At 40.0% G+C, this 26,925-nt stretch overlaps 3 protein-coding genes across 7 annotated transcripts in view; 1 reads left to right on the top strand and 2 right to left on the bottom strand.

The window, feature by feature from the left end:
- Window positions 1-9,037, top strand: part of stra6 (signaling receptor and transporter of retinol STRA6) — a 62,029-nt gene extending 52,992 nt beyond the window's left edge. For all 4 annotated transcript variants that reach the window (XM_013910080.1, XM_013910079.1, XM_013910081.1 and 1 more), the window contains 14 exons: window positions 326-459; window positions 872-1,038; window positions 1,860-1,985; window positions 2,646-2,716; window positions 3,222-3,301; window positions 3,529-3,590; window positions 3,861-4,023; window positions 4,194-4,269; window positions 4,657-4,790; window positions 5,534-5,651; window positions 5,934-6,035; window positions 6,128-6,291; window positions 6,877-7,014; window positions 8,105-9,037. In XM_013910080.1, coding sequence (XP_013765534.1) covers window positions 326-459; window positions 872-1,038; window positions 1,860-1,985; window positions 2,646-2,716; window positions 3,222-3,301; window positions 3,529-3,590; window positions 3,861-4,023; window positions 4,194-4,269; window positions 4,657-4,790; window positions 5,534-5,651; window positions 5,934-6,035; window positions 6,128-6,291; window positions 6,877-7,014; window positions 8,105-8,343 — 1,774 coding nt within the window. In that variant the 3' untranslated portion in view covers window positions 8,344-9,037. The remainder of the gene's footprint in view (window positions 1-325; window positions 460-871; window positions 1,039-1,859; window positions 1,986-2,645; window positions 2,717-3,221; window positions 3,302-3,528; window positions 3,591-3,860; window positions 4,024-4,193; window positions 4,270-4,656; window positions 4,791-5,533; window positions 5,652-5,933; window positions 6,036-6,127; window positions 6,292-6,876; window positions 7,015-8,104) is intronic.
- Window positions 9,038-9,943: 906 nt separating this feature from the next.
- On the bottom strand, window positions 9,944-15,422 carry islr2 (immunoglobulin superfamily containing leucine-rich repeat 2). 2 transcript variants are annotated; one of them, XM_005730030.1, is made up of 2 exons: window positions 15,379-15,422; window positions 9,944-13,308 (listed from the first exon to the last, which is right to left on the bottom strand). In XM_005730030.1, the coding sequence occupies exon 2, from the start codon at window positions 13,297-13,299 to the stop codon at window positions 11,161-11,163; it is 2,139 nt and encodes a 712-aa protein (XP_005730087.1). In that variant the 5' UTR covers window positions 13,300-13,308; window positions 15,379-15,422; the 3' UTR covers window positions 9,944-11,160. The 2 variants fall into 2 exon arrangements, with proteins under 2 accessions (XP_005730087.1, XP_005730086.1); XM_005730029.2 differs by lacking the exon at window positions 15,379-15,422 and adding an exon at window positions 13,885-14,165.
- Window positions 15,423-20,186: 4,764 nt separating this feature from the next.
- Window positions 20,187-26,414, bottom strand: sema7a (semaphorin 7A (JohnMiltonHagen blood group); the record flags this gene model as incomplete). Its single annotated transcript, XM_005730028.1, has 12 exons — window positions 20,187-21,509; window positions 21,625-21,683; window positions 21,876-22,021; window positions 22,360-22,472; window positions 22,664-22,847; window positions 23,358-23,466; window positions 23,764-23,942; window positions 25,159-25,301; window positions 25,545-25,655; window positions 25,788-25,890; window positions 26,176-26,271; window positions 26,370-26,414. Coding segments are annotated over 12 exons (1,692 nt in total), but the record flags the coding sequence as incomplete, so codon positions are not given.
- Between the last annotated feature and the right edge of the window lie 511 nt (window positions 26,415-26,925).

Genomic DNA, 26,925 nt, shown 5'->3' with positions numbered 1-26,925 from the left:
TCCCCCATTTCTGCTGTTCATTGGTCAGTGACTGAAACTATGGCAAAAACCTGAACTGGATTCAGGTGAGAACATTCAAGTGATCCGTTTGAAACTTTAGGTTAAAACGTTAAAAATCAAAGCCTTATTTTCATGCTACATGAATCAGAAAATTCTCTTTCTCTATCTTCTCTAACTGAGCTGGCATTTTTTTTTTAAGTTTTCTAGTGAAAACTTAAAAATGTTCCTTTTAAGTTTCATCATTTCTCACTTGATCAGTAACTGTTTTATCCAAATGTGAGGAGGATGTCAAGTGAGCTCTAAATACCTGCTGCTTTATTCACAGTCCGGTGAACTTCCTGGACCATACGCAGCACAAGGGCTTGGCAGTGGCTGTGTTTGGAGTGCTCTTGTGCAAACTGTGGGGCCTGCTCATATCGCCAAACCCTCTCCCCTTCACAACAGACACCGCTAACAAACGTGAGGTCGTCTTGATCATTCCAGCAAACAATTTTAACATTTGCTTGTCCCATAACTTTGTGAGTTATCTTAGCAGTTAAAACCAATAGGCTGACGTGTCCCCATACACAAAAATAGTGTTAAATGTCTGCCTTATATAACTGGATTATTTTGCTCCTATGTTATTTTAAACTCTGGAGTTTGATTGTAAGCTTGGCAAGAAGCTTTGTGTCTGAAATTACATAACAAAGGACAGCAGGCAGCTGGTCCCCTGCAACGTTACACAATCCCTAAACAGTAGAGGGTTCAGCAGAGTAAGAAATGCAGCCTAAATCAACTATAGTTTCAGCAAGAGTTTTGGTCTGTGGTATGGTACAATAAGAGTTGTAGCTCCTTCAAACTTGGTCTTCTCACATTTCTGTTGTATTTGCAGAGAACTGGGTGATTCTGGGAGTCTTCTTTTACCCCGCACTATACTACCCTCTCCTGGCATGTGGCACTTTACATAATAAAGTTGGCTATGTACTCGGTAGCCTCTTGTCTTGGACACACTTTGGTGTTCTGGTCTGGCAGATAATTGACTGCCCAAAAACACCAGTGGTAAGCACAGATCACTTTCATTGTCATAATTAGCTCCAGTTCATTTATAAGTGGTTTATTTTGTTACAATGAATCTGCTCCAGGATTGAGTCACTTTCTTTGTTGTCTGTCATCTGTCTCAATATAAAGGGTCATTTCAAAAACAAAGCTGGTTTGTTCTTGTCTGGAAACACACTGACTACCAAACAAAGCTGGTCTGTAGTATCTACAAAAGATGGGATTTCAATAGATGAATATTGGGGATTTGAGATAGATCCATGGATACAAGGTTGGGATTTTTAAAAGCTTACCCAATCCCAAATCTTGTGCCACGTCCAAGTTGTTAAGGTTTTCAGACCTATGAATGCCTGTGACTCAAAACAATTAGTTCCACTGTCTGCTGGTCTTAATCAAGAGGCTTTGTCACACTTAATCACTTTAGTGTGTCTCAGGAATATGTCACATCCAGAGTACACTGTGTGTGATGGCCTTCTTTAAAAAATATATTAGTGAGGTTTTGAGCTAAATCACATAAAAACAATAGAGTAAATTACACAGAATTACATATTCAGTAAGAAAATCTATCCACGTTTAGTTCATAGCCAGCTACTTTTCAAAATACATTTCAGTTGTCAAGTTAGATACGAGATGTGCGGTCAGTGGAGGTTTCAGATGTTTGTGTGGCAGGTGAGAATTGATTTGGCCAGCGTACAGACTTTCACCACAACAAACATAAAAAGCTATTTTTGCAAAATGTATTCCCAGCGCTTAATCCCCAAACTCCCAAATCAAGTCTCTAAGTGATTTAAAATCTTTTTCTTTTTCTTTTTACCTCTTTGCAGATACACAAACACTACTCTCTTTTCTCCAGCCTGCCCCAGATTGCTTGCTTGGCATTCCTTAGCTTTCAGTATCCCCTTCTTCTGTTCAAGGGCTTAAAGGGCACTGAAAAGAACAATGCTACAGAGGTGAGTATTGATCTGAGAGCAGTTTTTCTGACTTCATTGAGTCATTTTTGTTGAACAGCTCTTATGTCACTAATTGTTTGGGCTTCTTGCATAACATACTCGAAACAATTGTATGTATTAATAGTCTACATTTGTGTGAACCTGACCTTTAACAAAAAACTCTTACTGAGACTCGCATTTCCTTTGAATCTGTGGACATGAGAAACCTGTATAAGCTGCCTTGTAATCTACAGGCTGATTATGCTCATAAAGTCTAGGCTGAGGGGAAATGTGAAGTCCGACACGGCACATCTGTGACCTAATCATTTTAAGTAGATTTGACGTAATTGGTTTGCGTTATGTTCTTGATCGGTTTATGAAAAGGTTACCTTGTTTTTGCAATGAGGAGACACAATGCTGTGTTTATTTGATGCTAATCTTGGCATGGTGTGACAAAACTGGATGTCGGGATCGGCTGGTGTATGAGTCACACCCTCAATGTCCGGCACCATGAACCTTATTGCAAGGAGGCTTTTTTTTTTTCATACTTTAGCAAATACATTTACATGTAGATAGAACTTAAAGACACAGATGTCCAAAGGTGTTTAGGTACATTAAAGCCTGACTCAATAATTTATGTCTCCTCAAATTTGGTTACTTATATGATTGCTCTTCTTTTAGGATCTGAGCAGCAGCTACTATAGAGACTATGTCAAGAAAATGCTCAATAAGAAAAAGTCGACCAAAATCAGGTGAGAATTGTTGCCTCTTATCAAAAACATTGATTTGCTGTGCTGTTACATAGCCATCTCTGTGTTCCTACAGTTCGAATGTAGTGAAGTAAACAGTTTGATTCAGCATAGCAGAGAGAGGCTCAGCAAAATAACAGCAGTGGTTTTCAAGAACTGACCATTTTAGGGATTTTAGAACAAACATGTTTTTTTTGCACCGTTGTGTCCAAGTTTTAACCATCGAGCTATTGATCTGAAGTGAAGCTGAAGAATTTAGGTAGAGGTGTGATGAAGGCCTTCATTATTCCGTCCACTTTGTACAGTGTACCAGTGCCACTGGCAGCAGTGGTACTGCAACAAAGAGCCCAAAGTTGTAACCTAAGTAGAAACAGATTTGAAAAAGAATGTGTTTAAAGTTGCTTCATTCATTTATATATATTTTGCCTACCCCATGAGTTCCCTGAGGTTTAAAATGCTGTTTACATTTTTAATGTAAGTTTCTTTTTTTTTTCACCTTTCGCTTCAGCACGTCGAGCACAGACAAGCCCAAACTCCCCCAAAGAATAGCCGATGCTGTGAAATCTTACATTTATACACCAGAGGATGGTAAATATATTTGTCTGGGACCTGCTTAATACCATGTCATGCACATATTAGGTGTTAAAACTGGTCAAACTCTTCTTGGAATAATTATTGAATTGGTCATTTATACAGAAGGTGGTCACGTGAAGCAACTGCATGAATGCACAATGTGTGCAGTACAAATATGCTTAGATTTGGAAAAGCAATATGTAATCCTGTTAACTTACTACACCTTTACTGTTTTCATGCAGCTTTCCGTTTTCCGCTGAAGCTGGCTATATCTGGTGTTGTGTCTTTCATAACCCTGTATCAGGTAACTACCACAGCTACTATTAAACGCAATAATCCCTGTATATTTCATAAATGTTAACAAAACACACAAGGAGAGACATAATTGCATGGCTTGGTGTAGAAAGAGAGAGCAGAATCTCTCAAACGGTCTTATCCTAACTCAAGAACTTCAGCCAAGCTCCGAATATTATCATGATGTGTTTCATTTTATTTCCACATCCATAAAAGTTATTGCATTAGCATTCAAGAGTAGCTTCACTGGCTATTAATGAATGTCCTTTTTCCCTCTTAGATGGGTCTTCTGCTGATCTCAGCAGTCGTGCCGTCTCTCCAGACTGCTCGTTTGGGAGTCAATGAAGATGTTGCAAACCTTTTAGCTGGTTTCAGAATCATGCTGTCTCCAGACAAACATGAAGTGGTTCGGATAGTGGTTTATTACATGTGGTGTGTAGAGGGTAAGTGACACAAGACAACAAGAGAAGCCATTTAGAAATATGAGAGATGCACACGTACATAACACTATGCCCTTTATTTTTGATGCATTTATTTTGTACAATTTTACTGTTCAAGCTTGACATCGTTCCACATTAAAAAACCTGAATGTCATGTGCCAATGTTTCTGCAGTGTGTTACATTTCAGCAATGACCCTGTCTGGATTGGTCAACCTGGCTATGCTCATGCGATCTATGGTTCTGCATCGGTAGGTTGTCTGTGATTGCACTTTTTCCCTTTTTTGTTGTTGTTTTGCATTGAATTTCCTTTGCATTCTGGCTACTTCATTATAATGCCATGGTTATTATAACATAATAGAGTACTAATCATGCAGACAGGGAAGCATTTAGTCTGTGTTAACTGCTGCTGCAATTGAAAATGGCTATTAAGAAGAAAAATGAAATACTGTGCCATTACCAGAAATGGCATCGCATTAAAATAAATGGATTTCCGAGTCAAGTATTGAATTGAGTATTCAGTCTATCTCTTGCTAAATTGCTTCTTCAATTTACTATGTGATTTGTACAGTTGGGGCTGAACTAGTTTATGTATTCCATAGTGTCGCATTGTTTTAATTGTGTTTTACCTTCCGTAGGTCAAATCTGAAAGGGCTGTACAGAGGAGATAGCTATAATGTTTACAACTGCCAGAGAAATATCAGAGCTTCCCGGCCTGCACTCGTCTGCTGGATGGGATACACCAGCTTCACAGCAGCTCACATCTGCATTGGTACAGTTACTCTGAAAGATTGTTATTATTTAGATTTTCTATATATTGTTTCTACTTTAAATAAAACAAGTTAGAGACAGAACTTTGATGAATTTTCTGTATGTAAATCCATATTCAGGGAAGAGTTCAGCATGCCCGCTCATAGTTTTCTGTTGACTGTTCTAATTAGGGGTCAGTACAGTAGATCACTGATCATCTGTTCTTCATCTGTTCATCACAGAAATGCCCTGGATGTCCTCTCTCACCACATACATTAACTGCTCCTTTGGCCTTTCCTTTTTCCTCTTCCTTTGCTGCTCATTTTCACAATCCTTCCCTCAGTATACTCAGTATCTCTCCACCACACACTTCCACATCAACTCCCCAAACCTCTTTCACTTTTCTGTGAACTCTCCAACCTTAACTGTCCCTATGATTTATGCTTTCCAAGTCCTGTTCATCCTTTTCCACTCCAAACACAAACCTCAGCAATTCTTAACAACATCTTTACATCCTGTTTTTGACATAACTGTGCTCGCTACCAATTCTTGTATATCCAGTTTCCAAATTCTGTTAGATATTTGTATTATTTCTGTTCATGCTCCTTAAATATTGCCTAAAAGCAATTCTTTCAATCGGCCAACTCGGGCAGAGACATATCAGAGTATTCGAGCTTTCTACAGTGGGGTGACCACTGTAGATCTGTTGGATGCTGGATAGTGTCTAAGTGCTAAGACTGTAACGCTCTGATCTCTCCCCTGCAGGCATGATCATCCAGACCATAGTGTTCTTCCTCTGCCTTCTGATTGCAGTCTTCCTTGTTATCATACCTGTCCTCCACAGACAGAATCTGATTCTCTTTCAGGTCCTGTGGAGCATGTGGTGAGTGATATAATTCTTGGTGTCTCTCAGCTTTCAGTTTTAGCTTATTTTAAGGTGGTGACCTTGTAAAAAATAAAAAAATTAAAAAAGATACAAACACAAGTTGTCGTAAATCCCGACCTGAGAGTATCTGTGCAGTGGTGCTGCTAGGTTTGAAATTTGACACCTGGAGCGTTTTTCAATCAACAACATTCTCTGTGTATGTTGTACAATTTCCTGCCAGCTACCAATGTTTTTTGCGCTTTAATCACTGCTCCTTCTATGTGGGTTTCACCTTTTCAGGCCTTTCTGGCTCATGCTTCTCCTGGTTGTGTTGATTCAACACGTCACCGCCAGGTTTTGCTTCATCAAAAAGACAGGAGGCACACGAGATCTGGACAACAGGTGATTTACTGCATTTTCTACCGTACATTTTCCTGTATTTACATAATTTTACTGCCTGATTTTGATTTGATGCATTCTAACTTATCTCACAGGGGTAATCTGTTCCTGCTGACATACCTGATGTTTCCTGTTAATGTTTTGATCGGGGCGATACTGGGAATCTGGCGCATGATCATCACAGCCCTGTTCAACATTGTCCACATGGGACGTATGGATATCAGTCTTCTTAACCGCAATGTGGAGGCTTTTGACCCAGGTGAGCGAGATAACTGACGTGTATGCAGGTTAGAATCAGTATAGTGTCCATTTCTGTAATAGTGAACACGCTGTCATTATTAGAAGGATTGTAGCTTGGCTAAAAAACACTTTCTTCATCAATTATTGGCACTTTTTTAGCATTCATCTATTGCTTAGAGAGGGCTAATAAATATTTAATAGTTCCCATTTTTTTCTCTTTGGACTCAGAAACAGGACGTTAACATATTAATAGGTAATAGCAACACGCTTTTATGTTTGTGGAAGCAATTTTCTATGAGAAAAAGCACTTCTTCTGATCCCACTTAGAGGTTAGAAATTTGCATCCTGCCCACTTTATCCTCCTGCCAGCTCACTGCAGCTCATATGATATCTGTATTCTGTGCAGGGCAGGGACTCTAATTGCATGGAAATGTCTGCAGATTTGCTGTCAGAAAAAGCAGGTGGTTAAAAAAAAGAGAGAGAAAAAGTGTGATTGTATGGTCATTATGTGTGATTGCCTCAAAGCCAACATGGGGCGCAGTCCTGTGTGTTTATTGCTTTTGCCCAGTCAGAATGATTCACCCCTCCCTACGTCTGCCTGCAGCCTACCGCTGCTATGCTCATTATCTGAAGATCGAGGTGAGCCAGTCTCACCCTGTGATGAAGGCCTTCTGTGGGATGCTGCTGCAGTCTGTGGGCCAGGACACCAAAGCTGGACAGAGGTCACGAGATGCTGAAGAAGGTCTGTAGCACAAAACTCAATCCACACCACAGATTGTTCTCCATGTGTGGACAAAAAAAGCACATTGTGGTGTTTTTTGGGGTTTTTTAATGGCACAGAAGAGTGACCATTGCACACAGGTAGTCTTTGTTAATAGGATCAGCTCATTGTTTCAGTTGTTTCATGACATTAAGACATTTTCTCCAGATTATTCTTAAAGCTCAAAATAATCTTAATACCTGCATTAAAAGTGCTGTAGCATCTTTAATTTCTCTGGGGTGTTTAGAATTTAATAGCAGGTCACTGTAACACATAATCAGATCATCTCACTTTGCTGCACGTACAGTGAAAATGAAGGCAGCTCTGATTTAATATGCTAAGAGCAAATTGAGTCTCAGAGCAGAATAGCTTGAAGTCCGGCTGCCTGTCCTAATCATATCAGTCATAAACGAATAAACTGTCGTTATGACTCTGCATCCTGTAATATAGGTGCTATATTGTATCTTTTATATTAACAACTTGTGTTAATCCAAAGTGTGAACGGGTGCTTTAGGGTGGATCGCAGATCTGCAGCAACGCCACTGACACACAAAGGAAGAGACTGATGGTCGCTCACGTATCATGACAGCAGGACATGCATTACACTGACAAATTAGCAAGAAAATCCGCCAGGATTCAGCGGTTGTTGTGGAATTTAGACACAGCTGAGTCCAATTAGAAACGTGCCATGGAGATGTTGCTTGTTTGCATCTAGAAAACAATGTATTATCGGGAATAATCTATTGTATTACAGTGATTACTTCTCCAGTAGCTGATTACACAGATGAGCTACGCTAATTGCCTGTTACATATTCATTCAGCCCAAGGGGCTTTGGCTTTCAGCGTGTTAATGGAAAGCCCAGTATGCTCCCACCATGCTTAGAGGATTAAAATATGATTGCTTTCTATTATTACTCTATCTGCTGTATATAGGGTGTCTTTTGGGAGGCCCACAAATCACCCTTTTCCAATTTCAGTTTAAAATAGAAAAAGGGTTATCCTTAGATGTCATTACATAGGACTTATAGATGTCATACCTTTTGGTGCAATCATGATGTCTGAACGTCCTCAGGGATCCAGCTCGTCCAGCAGGATAAGAAGCAGAATAAAGTGTCCATTGCCAAGAGAGCCCGCAGGCACTGGCAGCTCCTCTACACCCTGGTCAACAACCCCTCCCTTGTGGGCACCAGGAAGCACTTCCAGCGTCAGACCACAGACAGCTTTCTGAATGGAAGCCTGAACCGCAGCACCAGGGAGGAGAGCAAAAAGGAGGCTACGACCAAGGAGGCAGAAGCCGCTGCCAGCAACTAATCAAAAATGCGATACTGATTATGTACTGGCTGCAGAGTCTCGTCCGGTTTGGGTCTGCATTTGTACTATTTGTCTGCATTTGGTGAAATACATGCATTATAGCTCAGTGCCTAGTGTAAAGATATTCACCAAGTCTTTCCTAAACGTCTGGAGATTCAGAGTCCCTCCTGTGCTTTTCATGTTCTCCTGTCTGTGAGGACCTCAGTCTCCAGTCTGATGGGAATGCTTGTGTGGCACTGATCACCTAGTAAACACACTTAAAAAAAATAATTTTCTAAACATGTATGTGCTTATTTTGGGATAGAACTCATTTGCACTAATAGCCTTTAATCATGTATTATTTTCAGCATTCAATGCAGATAATGTAAGATGATGGTCATCCAACTAAAAACATGGATGCACAAGCCAATGAATCATCTCTTTGAATGGGAGTTCATATATAGAGTGACAGAGAAGGGCAGAAAGACAGAACATCGGACTATTTATGAATATAAATAATGAACCATTGTCATACTGTGGCCAATAAATTCTCTTTTTCCCCCATCTTTAGGCTACACGCATTGTGTGACTGCTATTAACCTGTGGAATAAACTGTATATTTATTCTGTTTTAATTTGTAGACTTTTAAGTCAAAAACATCTTACTGTTTCCAGTATTTCCAGTTCTTGTCAAATAAACATCTTCTTGTTTCAAATGTTTCGTGATATTTCACCATTTGTCTGCGCATTTAAACCTTTAAATGAAAATATACACATCCGATTGTTTTTTCCCTGATAACTGTGAAAATAAAATGAAAAATACAGTTTTCTCCTGTTTTTTTGTTTTTTTTAATCACTGATGGGAAATTTTGTTAAGCTATTGCTCAACTAATATATGCATGAGTGCACTTGCAACGGGAAAGGGGCTTTTGAAAAGGAAACTGACCCTCAAACTAACCGGAAGCCGAACAGGTGCGGTAGCAGAAATAAGACCACCGGTCTCAGCATGTCTTCATGGGAATTTCCATTGATGTAAGTGCTCGTAAAACTCAGGATGAACCCTGTATACTATAAATGAAGCCCAGACACTGTAGGCTTTAGTCCTCCTCTGTACATTGCTGTACTCTGTAGGAGTCCTTGCTGCAAGTAAAATTGTTGAAACGTAATTCTAAGACTCTGGTAACTGCTTAAGTGTTTTGATAAACATTCTCCTATTATCATTTCACATTTTTATATAAGATATTAATTTAAATCCACTTGCGTAGTGTGATAATTTTCTGCCGAAAGAAGAGATCTGAACTGAACCATAAGCGAAAAATATAGACAAAGGGAGGCTTTGTGACTGATCGGAGCTCCAAAACGCAGCAGTGTTCAGGCTTCTCTGTTTTTAATCCCCTCTTTTTTAAAGAAAAGAAAAAAAAAGCCATGCCATAATAATCACTTTCCAAAAGAGGAAGGAGAATATCTTACATTTTTAAAGAAATTTTTCGTAATCGAAATAATCATTTGGAACATAATTATTCGACATGATATGGGGATTCTTTGTTTGTTTGTTTGTTTGCTTTTGTTGTTGTTTAATAAAATCGGAATGATAGTTAAATCCAGAAAAATCCACCAATTTGTATAGTTTCACATGTTTTATTAATTCCACTTACATAAAATTATATCAAAAAATCTTAAAAGGTCACGTTTTTTTGTTTTGTTTTACAACATAGTTCACAAAAAATCTCACTTTACATATCAAATTACAAGACAGTGAAGCCGACAGACGCTCACTGCGCCCATTTGTTAGGACTTCATTGGAAAATTGATTTAAAAAAAATAATAAAGAAAATTCACGTGGCTTTACATCACAAGTAGACAGTCACATCTAAAAGTCCTATATAGACTACACTATTAGAAAACCGCACAAGGAGTGACATGCCATGGACACGTTCACCGTAAAAAGCGAGAGTACAGCAAGCACCCGTCGATTAAGAGGTTAAAGTCGCACATTTTTAAAGCCTTACGTTACACGTGGAACAACATGTTGTTGGTAAATAACCTGGAATTTCCCGTCAAGCACATCGTCACCTCTGAAAGCTCAGTTTCCCGTTTTTGGACGCACAGGACAGCGCGCAGGGCGCCGCTGTGCGCGCTGTCAGGTGCAACAGCGCCAAGCGCAAATATCATTTCATCAAACACATTAATCCCAATCTTTCTCTAGTTTCGTGGACAAGTTGAGTGGAGCCAGAGTGCCGACACCTGAGAAGATGTTAAATGGCCGTTATGAGATTTTAACAGCCTTGCACAGACACACGCGGCTCAGTGAGAGAATCTTGTCCCTGATGTCAGTTTATTTACAATGACTTCATAGAAAATCCTGTTTTTTGTTGTTTTTGCTTGTTTAAAACGCAGCGAAACGGTGGGTAAAATTTTGTGCACTTTTTTTCTCCTTTTTTTTTTTTGCTGCCTCGAATTACGCGCATCTCTCCAAGTCTCGCCTTCGCGAAATTTGCTCCCATATGCCCGTTCGCGTACGTCCCACAGATGGGGTAAACGTTGGTGCTTTCCCGTCGGTTTTGAGGTCCGATAAAAGATATAAATCTGTGCTCGGTTTGTAAACGTGAGTTACTCGTTTTAACCTTACGGAAACTACAAATGTCACATGAATTCAATCACAATCGCGGTGATTGAAGGAGTATTGAGGTAAAAAAGTTAATGATCCCTTTTTTTTAAAGACAAAAATCACACGGCATCGTTTTTTTCACGTGAAGTAATGATGTGTGTGTTACCTGCTTGAATATAGGCTACTTGAAAGCAAAATATTTTACAATATACTCGCAGACGTCAGCGGAGCTCAGCGGCTTGGCTGCTTGTAGTTGCCGTTGATTTCCTCGGAGATGTTGACGGCCTCTGCTCCCAGCGGTAACCTGTCACTGTACTCCGAGCCAACTTCAAACTCCTCCTGGTTGGTCTTGGATGATGATCCGGGGATGGACTCGGTCACCACGCTCCCCTCAGCCTCTTCCTCTCCTTCTCGTTCCTCTCCGTCAACCTCCCCCTCCCCCTCGCCTAACTCGCTGGTTTTCTCTGACTCCACGAAAGATGGCCTGTGATCAAAATCTTTTGTCATTTGCTTCTCCATCTGATCTGGATTCTGAGCTTTCATGATCAGCTTGTAGGTTTTTCCTTGATATTTGTATAGCAAATGACAGCAGGTGGCTCCCAGCAAGGGGACAGTGGCCAGACCCAATAGGAAAATGCTGACAACCACAATTATGAGCAGGGAGGGGATCTTCTTTCTAGTTGTGAAGACTACTTGGACTTGGCAGTCCTTCCCCCCATAGGTGAGACAAAGTGTGTAATTGGTTCCAGGCTGTAAATTATGGAAGCGGTAGGAATTAATTCCCTCCTCTATATTGGACCACTGAACCATGGAGTGTCCGTTTCCAGTATTTACACAGAGGTAGAGCATGTCCAGAGTGGTCTTGCTAGATGAGGACTGGTACAGACCCAAAGGTTCCTTATTCACTGTTTCCTGGTTTTCAGTTTGACTTAGATGAAGATTAGATTTGCTTTTGGCAAGCTGCAGTGGATTCAGCTGCACTTTGGCCTCCGTCTCTGACACTTCTAATGCAATAACACCAAAGTCAAAGGTGTACTGCTTCAGGTCTTCCAGGCTCATGTTGAAGGCATGGTTGGAGATGTATTCACTGCTTTCTCTAACACCGCACTTGCCTGTGAATGTGTGTGTCTTAGGAACAACACCGGTCTGCTCTGTTTCATCGTGTTTGTCTTTTGACGTTTCGGGACTTTCCTTTGTCTTCTCATCAAGCTTTGTCCAGTTGACCACATTATTTTTGGAGGGCTTGTTGGGGTCTGCAGGCTTTTTACCAGACGGACGGCTCTTGTCCACTGTTGAATCGATGACTGTGTTGCTGGCTTCCTTTTGGGTGCCTGCCAGAGCCACTTTAACGCTGCTCTCTGCTTTACCCAACTCGTTCACCGCAAAGCAGCTGTAATTCCCATCTTCCTTTTTACTCACACGGGGGATGATGAGAGTTCCATTTCTAAAAACAAGAAATCGATTGCTGGTTGTTTTATCATTAATTGGCACATCGTTTATTTCTCCAGTGGAGGGCAAGGGGAAAAGATAATTTTGATTTCCTGCAGTCACCTCCCAGGTGATCTGTGGCTTGGGGCTCCCTTTTGTCTCACAATTTAAGATCACCATAATACCTTCATACAGATCTGTGTTTTCTATGTTTGGCTGATATGTTATAGTGACAGCAGGGGGCTCACAGTCCAGTTTAGGAATGCTTGAAACCGTCGTACCCTTCAGATGTTCAGGGGCCTCGCACACAACTGAATTTGGCTCGGGGACAGAAATTTTAGTTGTCGTGATCCAGTCCCTCAGCCACTGCAGACGGCAGGAGCAACTGAAGGGATTGCTAAAGATCTGCAGGTGAGACATAGCAGTGAGGGCGCTGAAAGTCCCCTCGACAATGGTGGTAAACCTGTTGTTGTTAATTCGAAGCGACCTCAGGTCTTTGAGCGTGGAAAAGGCATCCTTTGGGAGGTTCACCATTTCATTGTTGTTCATTTTGAGAAGCTGCAGGGCTGTGAGACCGCGCAGATCTTCCCATGGAAAGTTCACAATTTTGTTGTGGCTGATGTCAAAGTTGCGTAGCTGAACCAAAGGGGCCAAGGTGCCTCTCTCTATGGTGACTATTTCATTGTGGGCGAGCCACAGAGAGGTGGCCTGAGTGATATTAACAAAGCTTTTGCTTTTCAGGATTTGGATTTTATTGGCAGAAAGGCTCACGGTGGTAACATTGGAAGGGAGACCAACAGGGACCTCCAGCAGGTCTTTGTAAGCACAGTCAGCAAACTGATGGGAAAATTTATCCTGGCAGCTGCACTGCTCTGGACAGGTCTGCACAATGCCAGTCATAACAGTCCACAAGGCAAGGAGCTGTAAGAACCTTCTTGCCATTTTCTGCACCTGCAAGCATCAATTAGCAGACATTAGCTACGATCAGACATTTATAAGAGCATTATCCATTATCCATTAGAGCAATCACACCGACGGAAATGTACTGCGGATGCTTTTTTATCTCATATAGATTAAATGTGTTTCTCTGAATGCCTTAAAAACAGTTTCCTTTTATTTTCTTCGCTACACAGAACAACAATGTTTGACGAACAAGCGCACATATGTACATAAGTTGTGGGTCATATTTGATTTCAGATGCCCTCCTCTGAGCGCGTCTGCACAGGCAGGTCCGGGTAAACTGGCGCTGTCCGTGGTGATGAAACGGGCTCTCGTTAATGGGTTTTCTTTTAGTTATTCGAGAAGGTTTCACTCCCAAAAGCACTTAATGCTCAAATCAGATTTTTCCCGATCAATTTGCGGATTATTAAAGCATTCGTGCACAAACGCCTTTGTGACACAGACACAGAATTAATCCGCGGGTTGACATTTTTGTATTTGTTTTAAAGTTTTGATCCGGATGCTGCTCCGTCTCTCTCTAATTTCATGCAGTAACTCCCGCATTAGCTTATTTTTCCGTCATCTTACCTGTCCAATGTTAACTTCAATTCCCGTGTCTTATAAATCACCCTCGGAGTTTACAGTCCACTTGAAACAAGTTTAATGTTTGAGAAAAGTCGAGTCCTCGGAGGTTTCGGATCCTTTCACATGCTTTGTGCAGACCTGAGCGCAGATGAAGGACGGTGGAGGGATCATTTTTCTCCCGGTGAGTCGCTGTTGCGGTCCGACGGCGCTTTTTTCTTCCTCTCCGGCGAGTGTGGGAGCCTCTGCGCGTCCCCGCCGCTGCGGCGCGAGAAAATGAACGTGAACGCGCAGCCTCTCCCAGCCCCTCTCCGTGTCTATTAAAGATACAGAAGCTGCTCTTGGAGGGGTCCTCCGCCCTCCTAGAAAATCCATAATTTAGGATCCGATGTTTAATTTATTACTCCGACCTAAGCCCATCTTTGACCTCATTCGCTTCGCCTTCAACCCTTTGTCTTTAACTAAAGGACACAGGTAAACACAAAAGTAACAGTTTGCACACGAAGTGAAACATTTAAAGTGTTCTTGTGATTAGGAAAAAACTGCAAAGGCACTTATATTATCTAGTATTATCTTTAATAACAATGACAAATAAGGCTGGAGAGAAGGTGAATTCTGAGGAGTCCAGTGTATGGACAGGCTCTGCATAGAGCCACAGGATACCCGGATCATTTGATGGTGTTAGACTGCAGCTGCACCGCATCGTGAAACCTGCTTTAACTTTTTGTTTTTAATAAATATATCTGATTTAACGCAACAAATTTCGGGTAAATCTCAAATGAATTACTTTTAATTTTCGTAAACAAAAAAGCCAAATTCGTGCACATTTTATTTTGTTTGGCAGCTAGTCTCGTGTCTTATTTAAAAGGCTTCTGTGCACCAGTGACTTTCAGCCTATCGCTGTGTAAATAAACATTACATTATATAATCATTATAAGCGTTTGAGTCTTGCAAATTGGTGGTTGCGTTTAAGGAGAAGGGTTTCCTGCTCAGATGCCGCCATCTTCTGGTGGACTTCAGAGGTGTCAGACGTAAATAAAGCAATGCCCCTTTTTATTTTCAGGTTTCAAAGGTTTCAAAGTAATCCAGGCCTTAAACCTCAGGTTTGTTCTCACTAGTAATAGCAAATCCATAAAAATAAAGCTTTTATGATAAAAATGAATAAAATAAATCGCTTCCTTGTCCTTAAAGTTACAGTTTAGTAGTGAATTTTACATAAAATAAATTATACATATAGAAAGTGTCTTTGAATAACAGAGATGCAGAAACGTGTGCATAAGCACAGAGCCATGGCTCAGTGTCAGAGTGTCTAATGAGTCTCACAGGCCTGAATGTGCGCTTGAAACCGTTAATAATTCTTAATAAACAGCCACCAAACAGCTTAAACGACAGGTTTCGTCGTTTAAGTGAATTTTAAGTGAATTTTAGTCGGAAAGTGACGTCACTTTCCGACTAAAATTTACTTAAAATTCACAATTCACTGTCATGAATTTGTCTTACCTTCGGTGTCTTGCTTCCACTACGATAAAATCGCACTTCCTGCATAGCTCTTACCTCACAGCTGTGTGTGTGCTTACATAAAACTTATCTTTCCCCTACTTCCCCTTTTCTATATACCGGAAAAATTCAACTTTCACAAATTATTATGTTGGCCAAAGTCTTAGCCGTGTCTTTAATAAAACTTGTGTAAATTCTGTTGTTGTTGTTGTTGTTTTACAACGACAGTTTTGGTAAATGAGCTTCCAGAACTTTATCTGCAACTTTATTTCTTACAATTTAAGTTGAAAGTGTCACAGAGGCTTTTTCGTCATCATATAGAAAAACCGTTAAACATCTAACTTCTTTACACTGACAGAAAGGGGAGTTTTACTCGTAGGTATGTGGCCTGCCATGTAAAATGATTCTGACACCTCTGGTCTAATGCACAGATTGCAAAGACATACTAAACATTTATTTAGCAATAAGAAGAATATGAATATGAAATAACAATGGTAAGGAGGTCTGTGTACAGAAATGGTTAGGATTCCTAAACAGTTCATGTAATGAATGTCTGCACTTCAATCACATCTTGCTTGTTTGATTTAAATTCCACTGCCATGGTGGACAAAAGCAAAATTACAGAAACTGTATCACTGTCCAAATATTTGCAAACTGGAGCTTATCTAAGGAGGCAGAGTACCCCCTCAACACATGTACGGGCAATTTAGAATCATCAATTAGTCCAACTGTGCATGTCTTTGGACTGTGAAAGGAAGCAACAAAGGGCAAAAGACAACCTGCACAAACTTCACAGGAAAAGCTCAGCCTGTACTGCTATGAGGCAGAAGTGCTAATCACCACAAAGAGTTTAAATTCCCCAAAACCTCTTTTTAAAAAACAGGTCTGGGTAGTGTTCATTTTCCTATCCAGGTAATCACCTGGAGATTTATATTCTTCCCTCGACCCTGTCACGATTTGTTTAATTGTCAAGTCTCAATATAACTTGTCTTTTGGGTATCAATTTACTTTTTTTTTTACATTTTAGGTTTTGTTTTGTGTCAGAAAGTAAAATAGATTCTGATACGAAACTAACGTACTCTCTCTTCCTTTTCCTCCTTGGCTGCCTGCTCGGCTGCCGTACAATTTCCTGCTGTATTCGTGATTCAAGTCCCTGCGGTAAACCATCTAGATTTCTATCTTCCTTATTTTCCAGATGTCTTTTTAAATGCTTTAAACATTTACTTTAACTGTTAAAATCTCACCAGCTCTTTGCTCTGAACCTGCTTCTGCTCCCTCTCTTCACACCACATTTTGTTTCACACCTAATGGAGTACATCCCCAAAGTATTTCCAAACGTGTGCACACTGTAAATTTGTACAGCCTTTCAGATCATTTTCAAACGTCGTCCAGAGTATGTTTATTTAGAAACTTCACAACGCTGTGTTGAGACTTCTCAAACAAAAGGCTTTTGGAAACAATGTGATTTAACTCAGTGTCACAAATCCTAATGTGGCCCTGGAGAGGAGTGATCATTTTAAGTGATTTATTTTAAGATTTAATTAAACACAGCAGTGGAAAATGTCCAGTACAAGCACAGCTACAAACAACTTTTTAAATTATACAGAATATGTAAATAAATAAATAAATAAACCCATCTACTTGTCCTACTAGGGACTAAGTTAGGAAACAAGAGGACACACAGATGTTCCCAGGTGTCACTACTACCCCCAGTGAGCATACTGGCTACCACCAATCCCATGAAGATGACAGAAGGACTAGGGTTTAAAATCACTAGGACAGTATATTTAAAAAACAAAACAAAAATACAAACAAACCCTGGAGAACAAAAAATAAAATAAATAATAAATTGAAAGGTAATTTATTTTTAATTAAATTCAAGAAAAGTACAAACACTTAAAACATAAATGGATAATAATCTGCACTTGACTGGAATTTCAAAAGGAAAACAAAGAACAATTCGAATCACTCACAGCATGAATATGCCTTCTCTTATACATAAACACACATGTCGAGTAGGCTAATTACCAAAACATTCAAGTACCCCACAGCTCAAGCAGCTACAGATTTAGGATTCCTGAGGAAGTACTGTACAAATAAAATCAAGCAATGGCTCATCTGGTACTTTGTTGTTTATTTTTTCCTGCTCTTTTTTTAGGTTGTTTTGTCTTCTACTTCAACGGGAAACCGCCACATCCAAGTTATCACGGAATCATCTGTCGTGACTCTCAGACCAAAAGTGAAAATTTTCATGTAACACACCAGCACCTACTACAGCAAGTGCAAACAACTCAGAAGTGACAAAATCACAAACCATATCTTTCTGATACTTTTAGTGCACATGCATACCTTGGAGGATTGCACTGAATCACCCTCCAAGGCCTATCACACCATGCATGTCGCATTTCATTTGTTACCCAAGGAATTCACGCTATTCTGAGTAATGTCGACTCCCCGGGGACCTTGGAATTGCCATACACTACACTCTGAGATAATCATTTTCAGGGTGAAATGGGCATGCGAGTATTATTCTAAGCCTTGGCTTGTAGGGTCAGGTTAGCCATGGATTTGTGTTCAGTTCAGGGTAGGCGTTGAAGCGTGAACCGATGTCGGGTCTGTTGGATAACAGCGACCTCTGCTGGCAACGGATTGCAGTTACAGACAGGCGTTGTAAATTCATGTCAGGCAAAGTATCGTGCGTGCTTAGAAACTTTAAACAACATGACGCACATGTGAAAAGCTACATTTATGACATTTGCTTTCAGTTCTAAGAATTTCCTTAATCGGAATTTGTGTTTGTTTTCCAATAATTTCCTTCCTGAAGTCTTCCTGTGAGAAGAAGGACAGGAAAACTTGGGAGCCGAGGTCCTGAATGAAGATTTACTCTTATCAGAACAGAACAGAAACCAAAAACATGTTTGTTAGTCACCATATCTGTGACCTCAGACACCAATGCAGCACCAGCTTAGTCCTGTGATACCGTAAGTGTTTCTTAACATAGTCCTAAAGTAAAGCCTATCAGTGATGCTTAACTGTAAGTCCTCTATAACACCACTTGACACATTTCTACAACTTGATGAGTGACTCAGAAAAGAACCCAGACATAAACAAAACATGAGTGCATGCAGATGGTTTACCAAAGGACAAACCTAGTTGTTAGATCAGGGATTATGTAAATTCTGTCTTAAGCCACAGATTTAGTAAGCTTCATTATAATTATAGTGGTCTAAGACAGACAGAACAACATATGAACCATAAACAGTGGAACGTACCATCTCCTTCTACAGTGTTAAATATTTGTGTAGACACTGCAGATCAAAACAGTTAAAACCATGTGGCTGTAAATCAGAGCCCACAACAACATAGTGTGTCAGTGGCTGAAAGGGTGTGTTTTCCTAGAATGAAACTGCAACAACAGGGTTTGGTCAGCAGAGTGTGGCCAAAAGACTGAGACCACCACTGTGAGAGCCAAGTTCAGAGTCAAGTGTTACACTATAATGGATAATGGATGCTGTGTTATCTCATATTTGGAGACAGGATGAGAGAAGCATAAACAACACTAGGTTTCCATGGAGTTTCTGGACTTCAATTAGTTAATCTGAAAGAAAATCTTACAACCTTATCGGACTCCACCCAAATTCCCATTTGTTTTTGTCTATGCACATACACTGTAGTGCCCCCCTTCCCCCCCAAAAATCTCTTTACATAAGCAGGATGTACTCTGTGCAGTCATTAAGAACGCTGAGACTAGATCTAGGTAAAAGACAGCTTAAGCTCAAGATTCTTGCTTTGTCATCTGCCCTCTTGTCATGCTGAAAGTTATTTACTGAGTACTCTGGCTGATTAAAACACAGCCTGCTAAGATTAAATAATAATATCTTACCTAATAGGATGACACCTAGTGAACAGTAAATTGTCACACTCTTTTTATGATGAAGAAATCATTACAAGACATTAGCAGGTTTTCTTATCTCTTTAAATATTTTGTGAATAATGAAATAAATAATACTTTTCATATAAAAAAAACATTTTTTTTTTAAACATTCAGGATTAAATAATTTAATACCGTACCAAAATACATGTGTGTAAGGCAACATGATGACAAGCTATAAAGAGACATTATGTTAAATTCATAGAATTAAAGCAACACAAGGCACAGCTTACTACATTCTGGTGTAAATAAAGTTTTAAGTGGTTTATTAGCTACATTATTGCTCTATAACACTCTTTATCAAGGGACTAAAGCAATAATTCAGGTAAGGAATCTGACTCCATCTCAGGCTACTGAGGCCAACTCTGTGTTCTTTAGAGGTTTTCTCTACAAGGTGATTGCAATAATTCATTTTAACAAAATATTATGTGCACAATATTATGGGGGCAGCAGCACTTGCTTAGGCTGCTGCCCCCGCGACCCGGCCTCGGATAAAGCGGATGAAGATGGATGGATGGATGGATTGATTATGTGCACTATTTTATTTGTATTATAGTATAGGTCATGAAAAAAAGAAAAGTGCTATCAGTGCTATAATACTGTGTACAAAAATAAGATTTTTTTTTTTCCCTTATGGAGGTACTCCATCTTTAACATCCTTTCCAGTATAATAATACGCCTCCTCTGCACTTCCCCAAACCGTCTCAGCCGAGCTGTCCATCTGATCGACTCATTTCTAATCCCAACAAAGCAAAATCCCTACCACCTCCAGCTCGGCCTCCTGTCTTTTTTGTCGCTGCCGCCGTCTTCAAACCGTACATCATAACAGGTCTCACTGCCATCTTGTAAACTTTCCCTTTCACTCTCGCTGTTATCCTTCTGTCACAAATCACCCCGACAATCGTTTCCATCCGCTCCACACTACATGCACTTGCTTCTTCTCCTCGTTTATGCATTACCCCTGCTGTGGATGAGCAATGCCAACTCATCCACCTTCACTATCCCTACTCTGCGCCGCGTCAGGAAAACACATACCCAATTTCAGTGAGTATGTGTTAAAAATTATAACACTACAAATAGGCCAACTTTTTGCATGTTTTAGAGTATTTTTGACATAACTGCTTTTAAATACTGAGAGAAGCCATTTCCCAATATGCAAAGCCAAATATTTTCATTGTGCATTTTTAAGATACCTTTCTGAGCACTGAGGCAAAAAGGTGGAGACACATTCCTAAATTATCGGGTCAGCAGTGCAATGTCAAAACAGATAATTTACATTTTTTGGTTCTATATGGACCAGAGTGGAAAGAGCTCTCTTCCCTTCAGTTTGTATAAGACTTATAATTAAGCAGACTTACTGTTTAAAGATTGTCTGTGGCCCTTTGACTGGAAGCTTTCCCACTTACACTCATAGCATAATAGTGTTGTTGACTTGAGATATACATTCATGTAAAGAGGAATTACCTCTGATTACTTTCTGTGCCTTCCATTTCATTGATTGTGTTAAAAGGAAGAAAGGTACTCAGCTAAAGTGTTTTATGTAAGATGCTCCGATGTTTTCAATCACCATTGGAGACCATTCAAGCTGTGCACTGCTGACCGGTTGTACTGCTTTCTTTTTTCTTTCCCCTTCCTGTTCAAGCCCCTCTTTGAAACAATAAACGTTTTTCACAGCAGAAATGTTTCTGTGTTAGGTTCCGCTAAAGGCTTGACATGGATTTCCGTTAGTGCTGCATGAGTACAGAGGGCCTGACATTTTGACACTGCAAATTAAAAGTAGCGAGTAACAGAGAGTCAGTTCAAAAAGAAATTATTGCTACAAGCAGCGTGATCCATGTCATCTCTGGAATAAGAGCTGGTGCAGCGTTCCAGTTGTCAGGTGTATTGCTTTTTGAGCACTTTTTTGGGTCTTGGTTCTCTATGAGCTCGTATGTTCCCACCACTTTGATGTAGTCTTTCTCTTCTGAAATACATCTGTATGTGCCATACTTCTCCTGTGACATGGAAGGAATGAGATGCAGACAGTTGGTAAGCATCTGCAAACAAGGACTCTTTTGGCCTTTTTGCTCCCATGTATACTCAGCGTGGTAGGAGTCTATGGGACAGGACAGATAGAAAGGCACACCCTGGGGGACTGAATGAACTGTCCTCAAATGCACTGATGATAGTGGAGGTATCTCACGTTTGGTCCGGTTTCTTGGCTCTTGGAGAAAAGAAAGAAAGGGGGGGGAAAAGGGAAAGAGAGCGATCAGAGAGATCAGACTAAATTTGTTCCTGGAGTCTACAGCAAAATGAATAAATGTATCATCATTAGCTACCTTTAACTGTTAAACTGCATACGTTTGTTTTCCCATCCACGATATTCTGAATGCTCCCGCTGCAAAGACGAATAAAACACGTTTCAGTGAGTGATGTTTCTGCAAGATTTTTTCCCTCTTTGATTATCTGTCAATTCAATTCTGATAAAGAATATGCAAAGGATTCATTTCTACAGCTGTTTCAGGTATTGTGCAAAACATAATAATAAAATGTGCCAGAGGGTCTTGGTAAGACTGCTGCTCGCACTTACGGGACAGTCGAGGTGCATCCATCGTTAGTCCAGGCACAGTATGGATCCCGGGCCAGAACACATTCTTCGCAAGACTTGCTGTACTCCTGACAACTCTGAAGGTTCACTGCAGTTATTCTCTCAGCAGACCCCACAATTAATGTTTTCTGAGCAAAGGAAGACAAAAATCTAAATTTACTTTAAACCTGGTTGAAAAGATTTTCTTTTTGGGGAAATTGTAGACTCTATAGCCTGCTTATTGATAGATTTGGCTTTTCCTGGCGCAAGACAACTAATGCACACGAGGTGTTTGTCAGCTGAAAATAGCTGCATGTGAAGCACAAAAGCAATGACCTGACAGATAAAATGCGACGCTCTGCAAAAAGAAATAGCAACATCATGTTTCACTGAAGGTGGGCGCTGACAGCAGCTGAGAGAAACACTGATGCCAGAACGGCAAAGCACAGTGCTCTGCACTTAGTGTGGCATTTTAAATGAACCCTACCTTTTTAGAGTCAAGCTTCATTGACTGTATGATTGAAGAGTTGGAGAGCTGCGTTTCAGATATGATAAAAGGTTCTGACCCAGACTCCAAGACTTTATGGATCTTCCCGGAATCTGTTGGAACAGGAATTTGATATTGTGTTATTTTTTGCAAGTGATATATCTGGCTAGGTATTTTTAGCTTATTGTTCCTAACAGATATTACAGACAATGCATTCTTAAAATGTAAGACAATTGAAAGGCAGTGAAGGCACTAATGACAAAACAAGATCCCAAGGACCCTGTGCTGTTGAACAATGACATACCAGTAGCTAGAAGCAGAATGTTATAAAATCTTTGGTCTGCAGCCTGAACTCTGTCCACGACTATCTTGGTGTAGTTGTTGGTGCTTATATAAAAAGGATCTGAGTCAACCCAGTCGGCCATTTCTGAGTGATCCTTCACAATATTGACTGTCTGACGTGGCAAAGCCTTGCTGTTCGTGGAACACTGAAAAATAAATGCAAAAATAGTCTGTATACTGCATGAAAGGCAAAATAAATAGTCCAAAAACAAAGCACAGACAAACTTTTCCACATCGTAAATTACAGGGGTGGTTTTATTTACAAAATATAGCAACATGAACAGAGAAAGGACCGCGGTCGGTGTCAGCCCCTTTTTGAAACTTGCATTATGGTTGTGCCACAATGAGGGGAAACTGCAAATAAGGGCCTTCATTTGTTCCATTTAATCCCAGTGGATGTCAAATAAATAACCACAGTCTCTATGATGGAAACAATGAATGTGATGAAACAGTCCATGCACACAGTTGTTTCCATGTCTTTTTTTTTTTTTTTTTTTTAAACCACAGGTCGTACTCATGCACATGATATAGAATAAACTGCTTAGACTGCATGTGAGCAAAACGAAAGTAGAAATGTAAAAATAAAACAATTTAGAGGAAGCTGTCTGTAAATTCTGTTTCTGTAAAGTAACATAGCAACATAATAAAGTTCTTACCGTTCCTGGCCTTGGTGTGGGAAGGTTGTTGTTGTAGCCCTTGAATTTGGAGTTCTCAAATATATTTTCAATCATTTTTATTGTATAGATGCAGACTGCTGTAGAATTCCTAGAGGAGATATAAGAAAGAAAGATTGCCAGAGCGTTCATCATAGGTTTAAATCATCTGTGAATTTGTTATTGCCTCAGCTCATGGGAGTGGAAGAAGGGCAACTCCCTTGAAAATGAGGACAAACAGTTGACCAACAGTCTAACATCATGTGTTTTTGGAGCTACAGTCCTAAGATACAAGGAATGGAAAGTCATGTTGCTAAAGCAATACTACCCATCTTGATGTTTTGCTTTTGATTGTGGTGTCACTGTCATGTTTGCATGTTGCTTAGATATTAAAAATGAAGCATCTAACCAGTTGCTCGTGAAGAGGGCGTAGACCCTGGTGTCTTGCCAGTTGTCTGCGTGCATCACATAAACATCTTGGAGGCGGTTAAAATACAGCGACTCCTTTGGAATTCCACACACAAGACGGGCCTTGAGAAAAGATGTCCACATGTTCTGGAAGAATCGTTTTGATCCACCTTCATCCACCTGAAATATGATACCGACAGGAGGAAACTCATTAATTCTGCTTCGGCTGAAGGTTATTCGATACAGTTTCCATTACGTTGAGCTGTATTAGAAATGTGAAACGAGAACACCTGAACACTTTTAGGGCAAGTCTCGTTTCGCACAGATGTCAAGCGAGGATCCCGAAAACAACATTTTAGCAAAATGAAAGCTTTTCGTGCTGGTTAATGTAAAGTAGATGAAGTCCAATTTTTTGGTATTGGTGGTGGGTCAAAGGTTTGTTTGCTTTTGCTTTGTTGTGCAAATGAATATTTTCTTGTGATGGTTTTAAACTAACATGACTAATGCAATATCCTGATATAAGAGGAAATACTGGGTGAGCATAACTACTGCTTCCATAAAAACATAAAGCCTAACATCAACATCAAGCACCTCTGATCTGACAGACTTTAGTATCTTGTTTCCTCTTTATGGAAAATTATGCAGATTATTACGGTAAAAGAAACATGGCAAACCATCACAAAACAATATTAGAATTATTCACAGTCGCTGCCTTTAATTTAGATTCAGTACAGCAGGCAGTGGTAAGCTGAGTTTTTAAGCTCATCTCACAGGTTTTGTGTTTTTTTCTAGCTGTGTCATTTTAGGCAACTGTACTGTTGATGTGTGAAAAAAAACAAAAAAAACAAAAAAAACTGAACTGACTGACTCAACCTTCCCTGTGCTGTGCTATTATCACACCCTCTCACACATACTGAGCCAATAATGCCTCTCCTTTATTTTAATGGGCATGATCACATTTTGCCATTCATTATGAATGTTGTTGTTCTAAAGCTTACAACATTATTACAACATTTTCCAACTGTGTGGCAAGTGAACTGAAACCCACTTCAAATTTGCTTCAAGTACTTTGGTATTGGACATACTCTGTCAGTGGCAGAGCCTTGTACTCATGCCAAACGCATTCGCAAAACTTTATCCAATTGTAGATCAAATTAGACTGAAGGCCAAGTTCAAAGGTGGGTGTGGTCCATCCTATGAGGACTGGGCACAAAGGGTCCCAGAATGAAGTGGCACAATCCACCTTCCAAAATGCTTGAAAAAGGTTTGCTTATGTAGTCACAGCAAGACTTTTGATTGTTCCTAATTCTTGAAAGTGAGATGAAGATGTTTTAGAGAATTTATCTGTACGCAAAGTTGAGTTTCATTGATGTTAGCTCAGCTTTTTTCACCATACCTTACAAACTCTGGCGATCCTAGATATCAGTGGGTCAGCCTCTCGGTTGTGGTCCGAGTTCTTCTCACGGAAAAAGACATAAATTTTCTCATTGTCTGGGTCGTCCGTCCGCTGCACCCATGACGCAGAGACAAATGTGGGCTCTGTGAAAACATGATAAAAAGATAAAAAAAAAGTGTTTACAGTGTAGCGCGAACTGAAAAACCCCCAAAACAAAACAGAAAGCCTGCCACATCAAACTTGAACCAAAGCATAATTACCCTACAATGAGGTGAGGAGTGAACAAGACAAACTTTTAAGTCAAACATATTCTGATTATACGACACCAATGTATTAAATTACAGTAGTTTTCCTCCATTATAAAATAAGAGCAGGTATTTATTTACCTGAGACCCAGCTGTCATACATCCAGACATTAGTCCTGTGGCCAGCTTGTCTTCTGAACTGCAATGTACTTCCATCAGCATCCAAAGGTGCTGCTGCATACAGATCCCCTTCTAAAAATAGCCGATACACCAAATTGACAGGGGCAAAAATGTTGAATTTTTGAATAATCAGTTACATTAATCTGCACACTGATAATTAAAACCTTGAAAACATGGTAACTACAAAAGCGGCGCGTAACATACCTACTGTGAGCGATAGGGAGTTCTGTGTGTAGATAAATGGAGAGATTCCTGTCCCGTCACGACTATCGAATATTTCAAGAGACTGATTGTTCACTGAAGGGCGCTGCAGGGTCACAGAGAGTCAACAGAACACAGTGACATTACTTCAAGAGAACTGTGACGGGAAACCACAAAACACCAGACACCCAGCACCTTCATTAAATTATAGATGAGAGCGCCCAATTAAAGTTTAACAAGAAGCACCAGAGCTCCACTCCTTAATTGGCTTTTCTCTGCTGCTAGTTTATGGAAACTAGTTTAGTTTCCATTAACTTGTCACAGAAGTGCAGAAAGTCACACACTTTTAGTCTACGGTTTAACACATTTAACACTTTTTAGAATCACTCACAAGTTGCCAGCACTCTGGTTTCTGTCCGTTCGTCCCGCAGACAAACAGGTTGTTCTGAAACTTCTCAATGACAGTGATAACATTTTCACAGGGGTCCTATGACACAGAGAGAACTTTGTTATGGAAACCGATTCTATATTTCATTTTCACAATGCATTTATTAGCACATCTCTGATCATTCTGTAATCACCGACCTCTTGGCATTCCTCTTGCCCCGTTGCATTCAGATGAAATTTCTGTCAACACATTGATTGTAGACAGATTAGCCATGACTTTAGCAACATTTCAAAAACATAAGAAGCATCTGAAACAATCACTAAGAAACTAATTACAACACTGTCTACAGAAATAGCTGTCTGATAGATTAATAAAAGGATAGACTAAAACCAGTTCCCTTAATTCAAATGTCTTCTTGATTCCCTTCAGCTTCTCTTCCCACAGCACGACATCCATTAGTGATATCAATGATAAGACCCATTTCTTCTCTTATGGTCAAGAATCATTTACTTATTAAAAATTTAACATTAAGATTAAAAAAAAAAAAGTCATACTGAAATTTCTGGTTTATTACATATTCTATTCTTAATGATTCTGTCGGTGCCATGAGCTCAGCACCTGGACCTCTTAATGAGCACTTTGAGGCTACAGTACAAGGTCTTGTATGGCAGACAGACGCTTATTAGGACTGTCACAACCATCTGTTGGTTTTAATGGCTACTGCTTAACCCCACAGGAATTGAGGGGGGGAAA

This window comes from Pundamilia nyererei, unplaced genomic scaffold (assembly GCF_000239375.1).
Source record: "Pundamilia nyererei isolate P.nyererei 1_Seehausen unplaced genomic scaffold, PunNye1.0 scaffold00035, whole genome shotgun sequence".
NCBI lineage: Eukaryota > Metazoa > Chordata > Actinopteri > Cichliformes > Cichlidae > Pundamilia > Pundamilia nyererei.
This window is presented reverse-complemented; position numbering and strand designations above follow the sequence as displayed.

What these genes read in the sequence shown, in the direction of transcription:
- islr2 (XM_005730030.1), bottom strand. Translation starts at nt 13,299, where the DNA reads ATGGCAAGAAGGTTCTTACAGCTCCTTGCCTTGTGGACTGTTATGACT.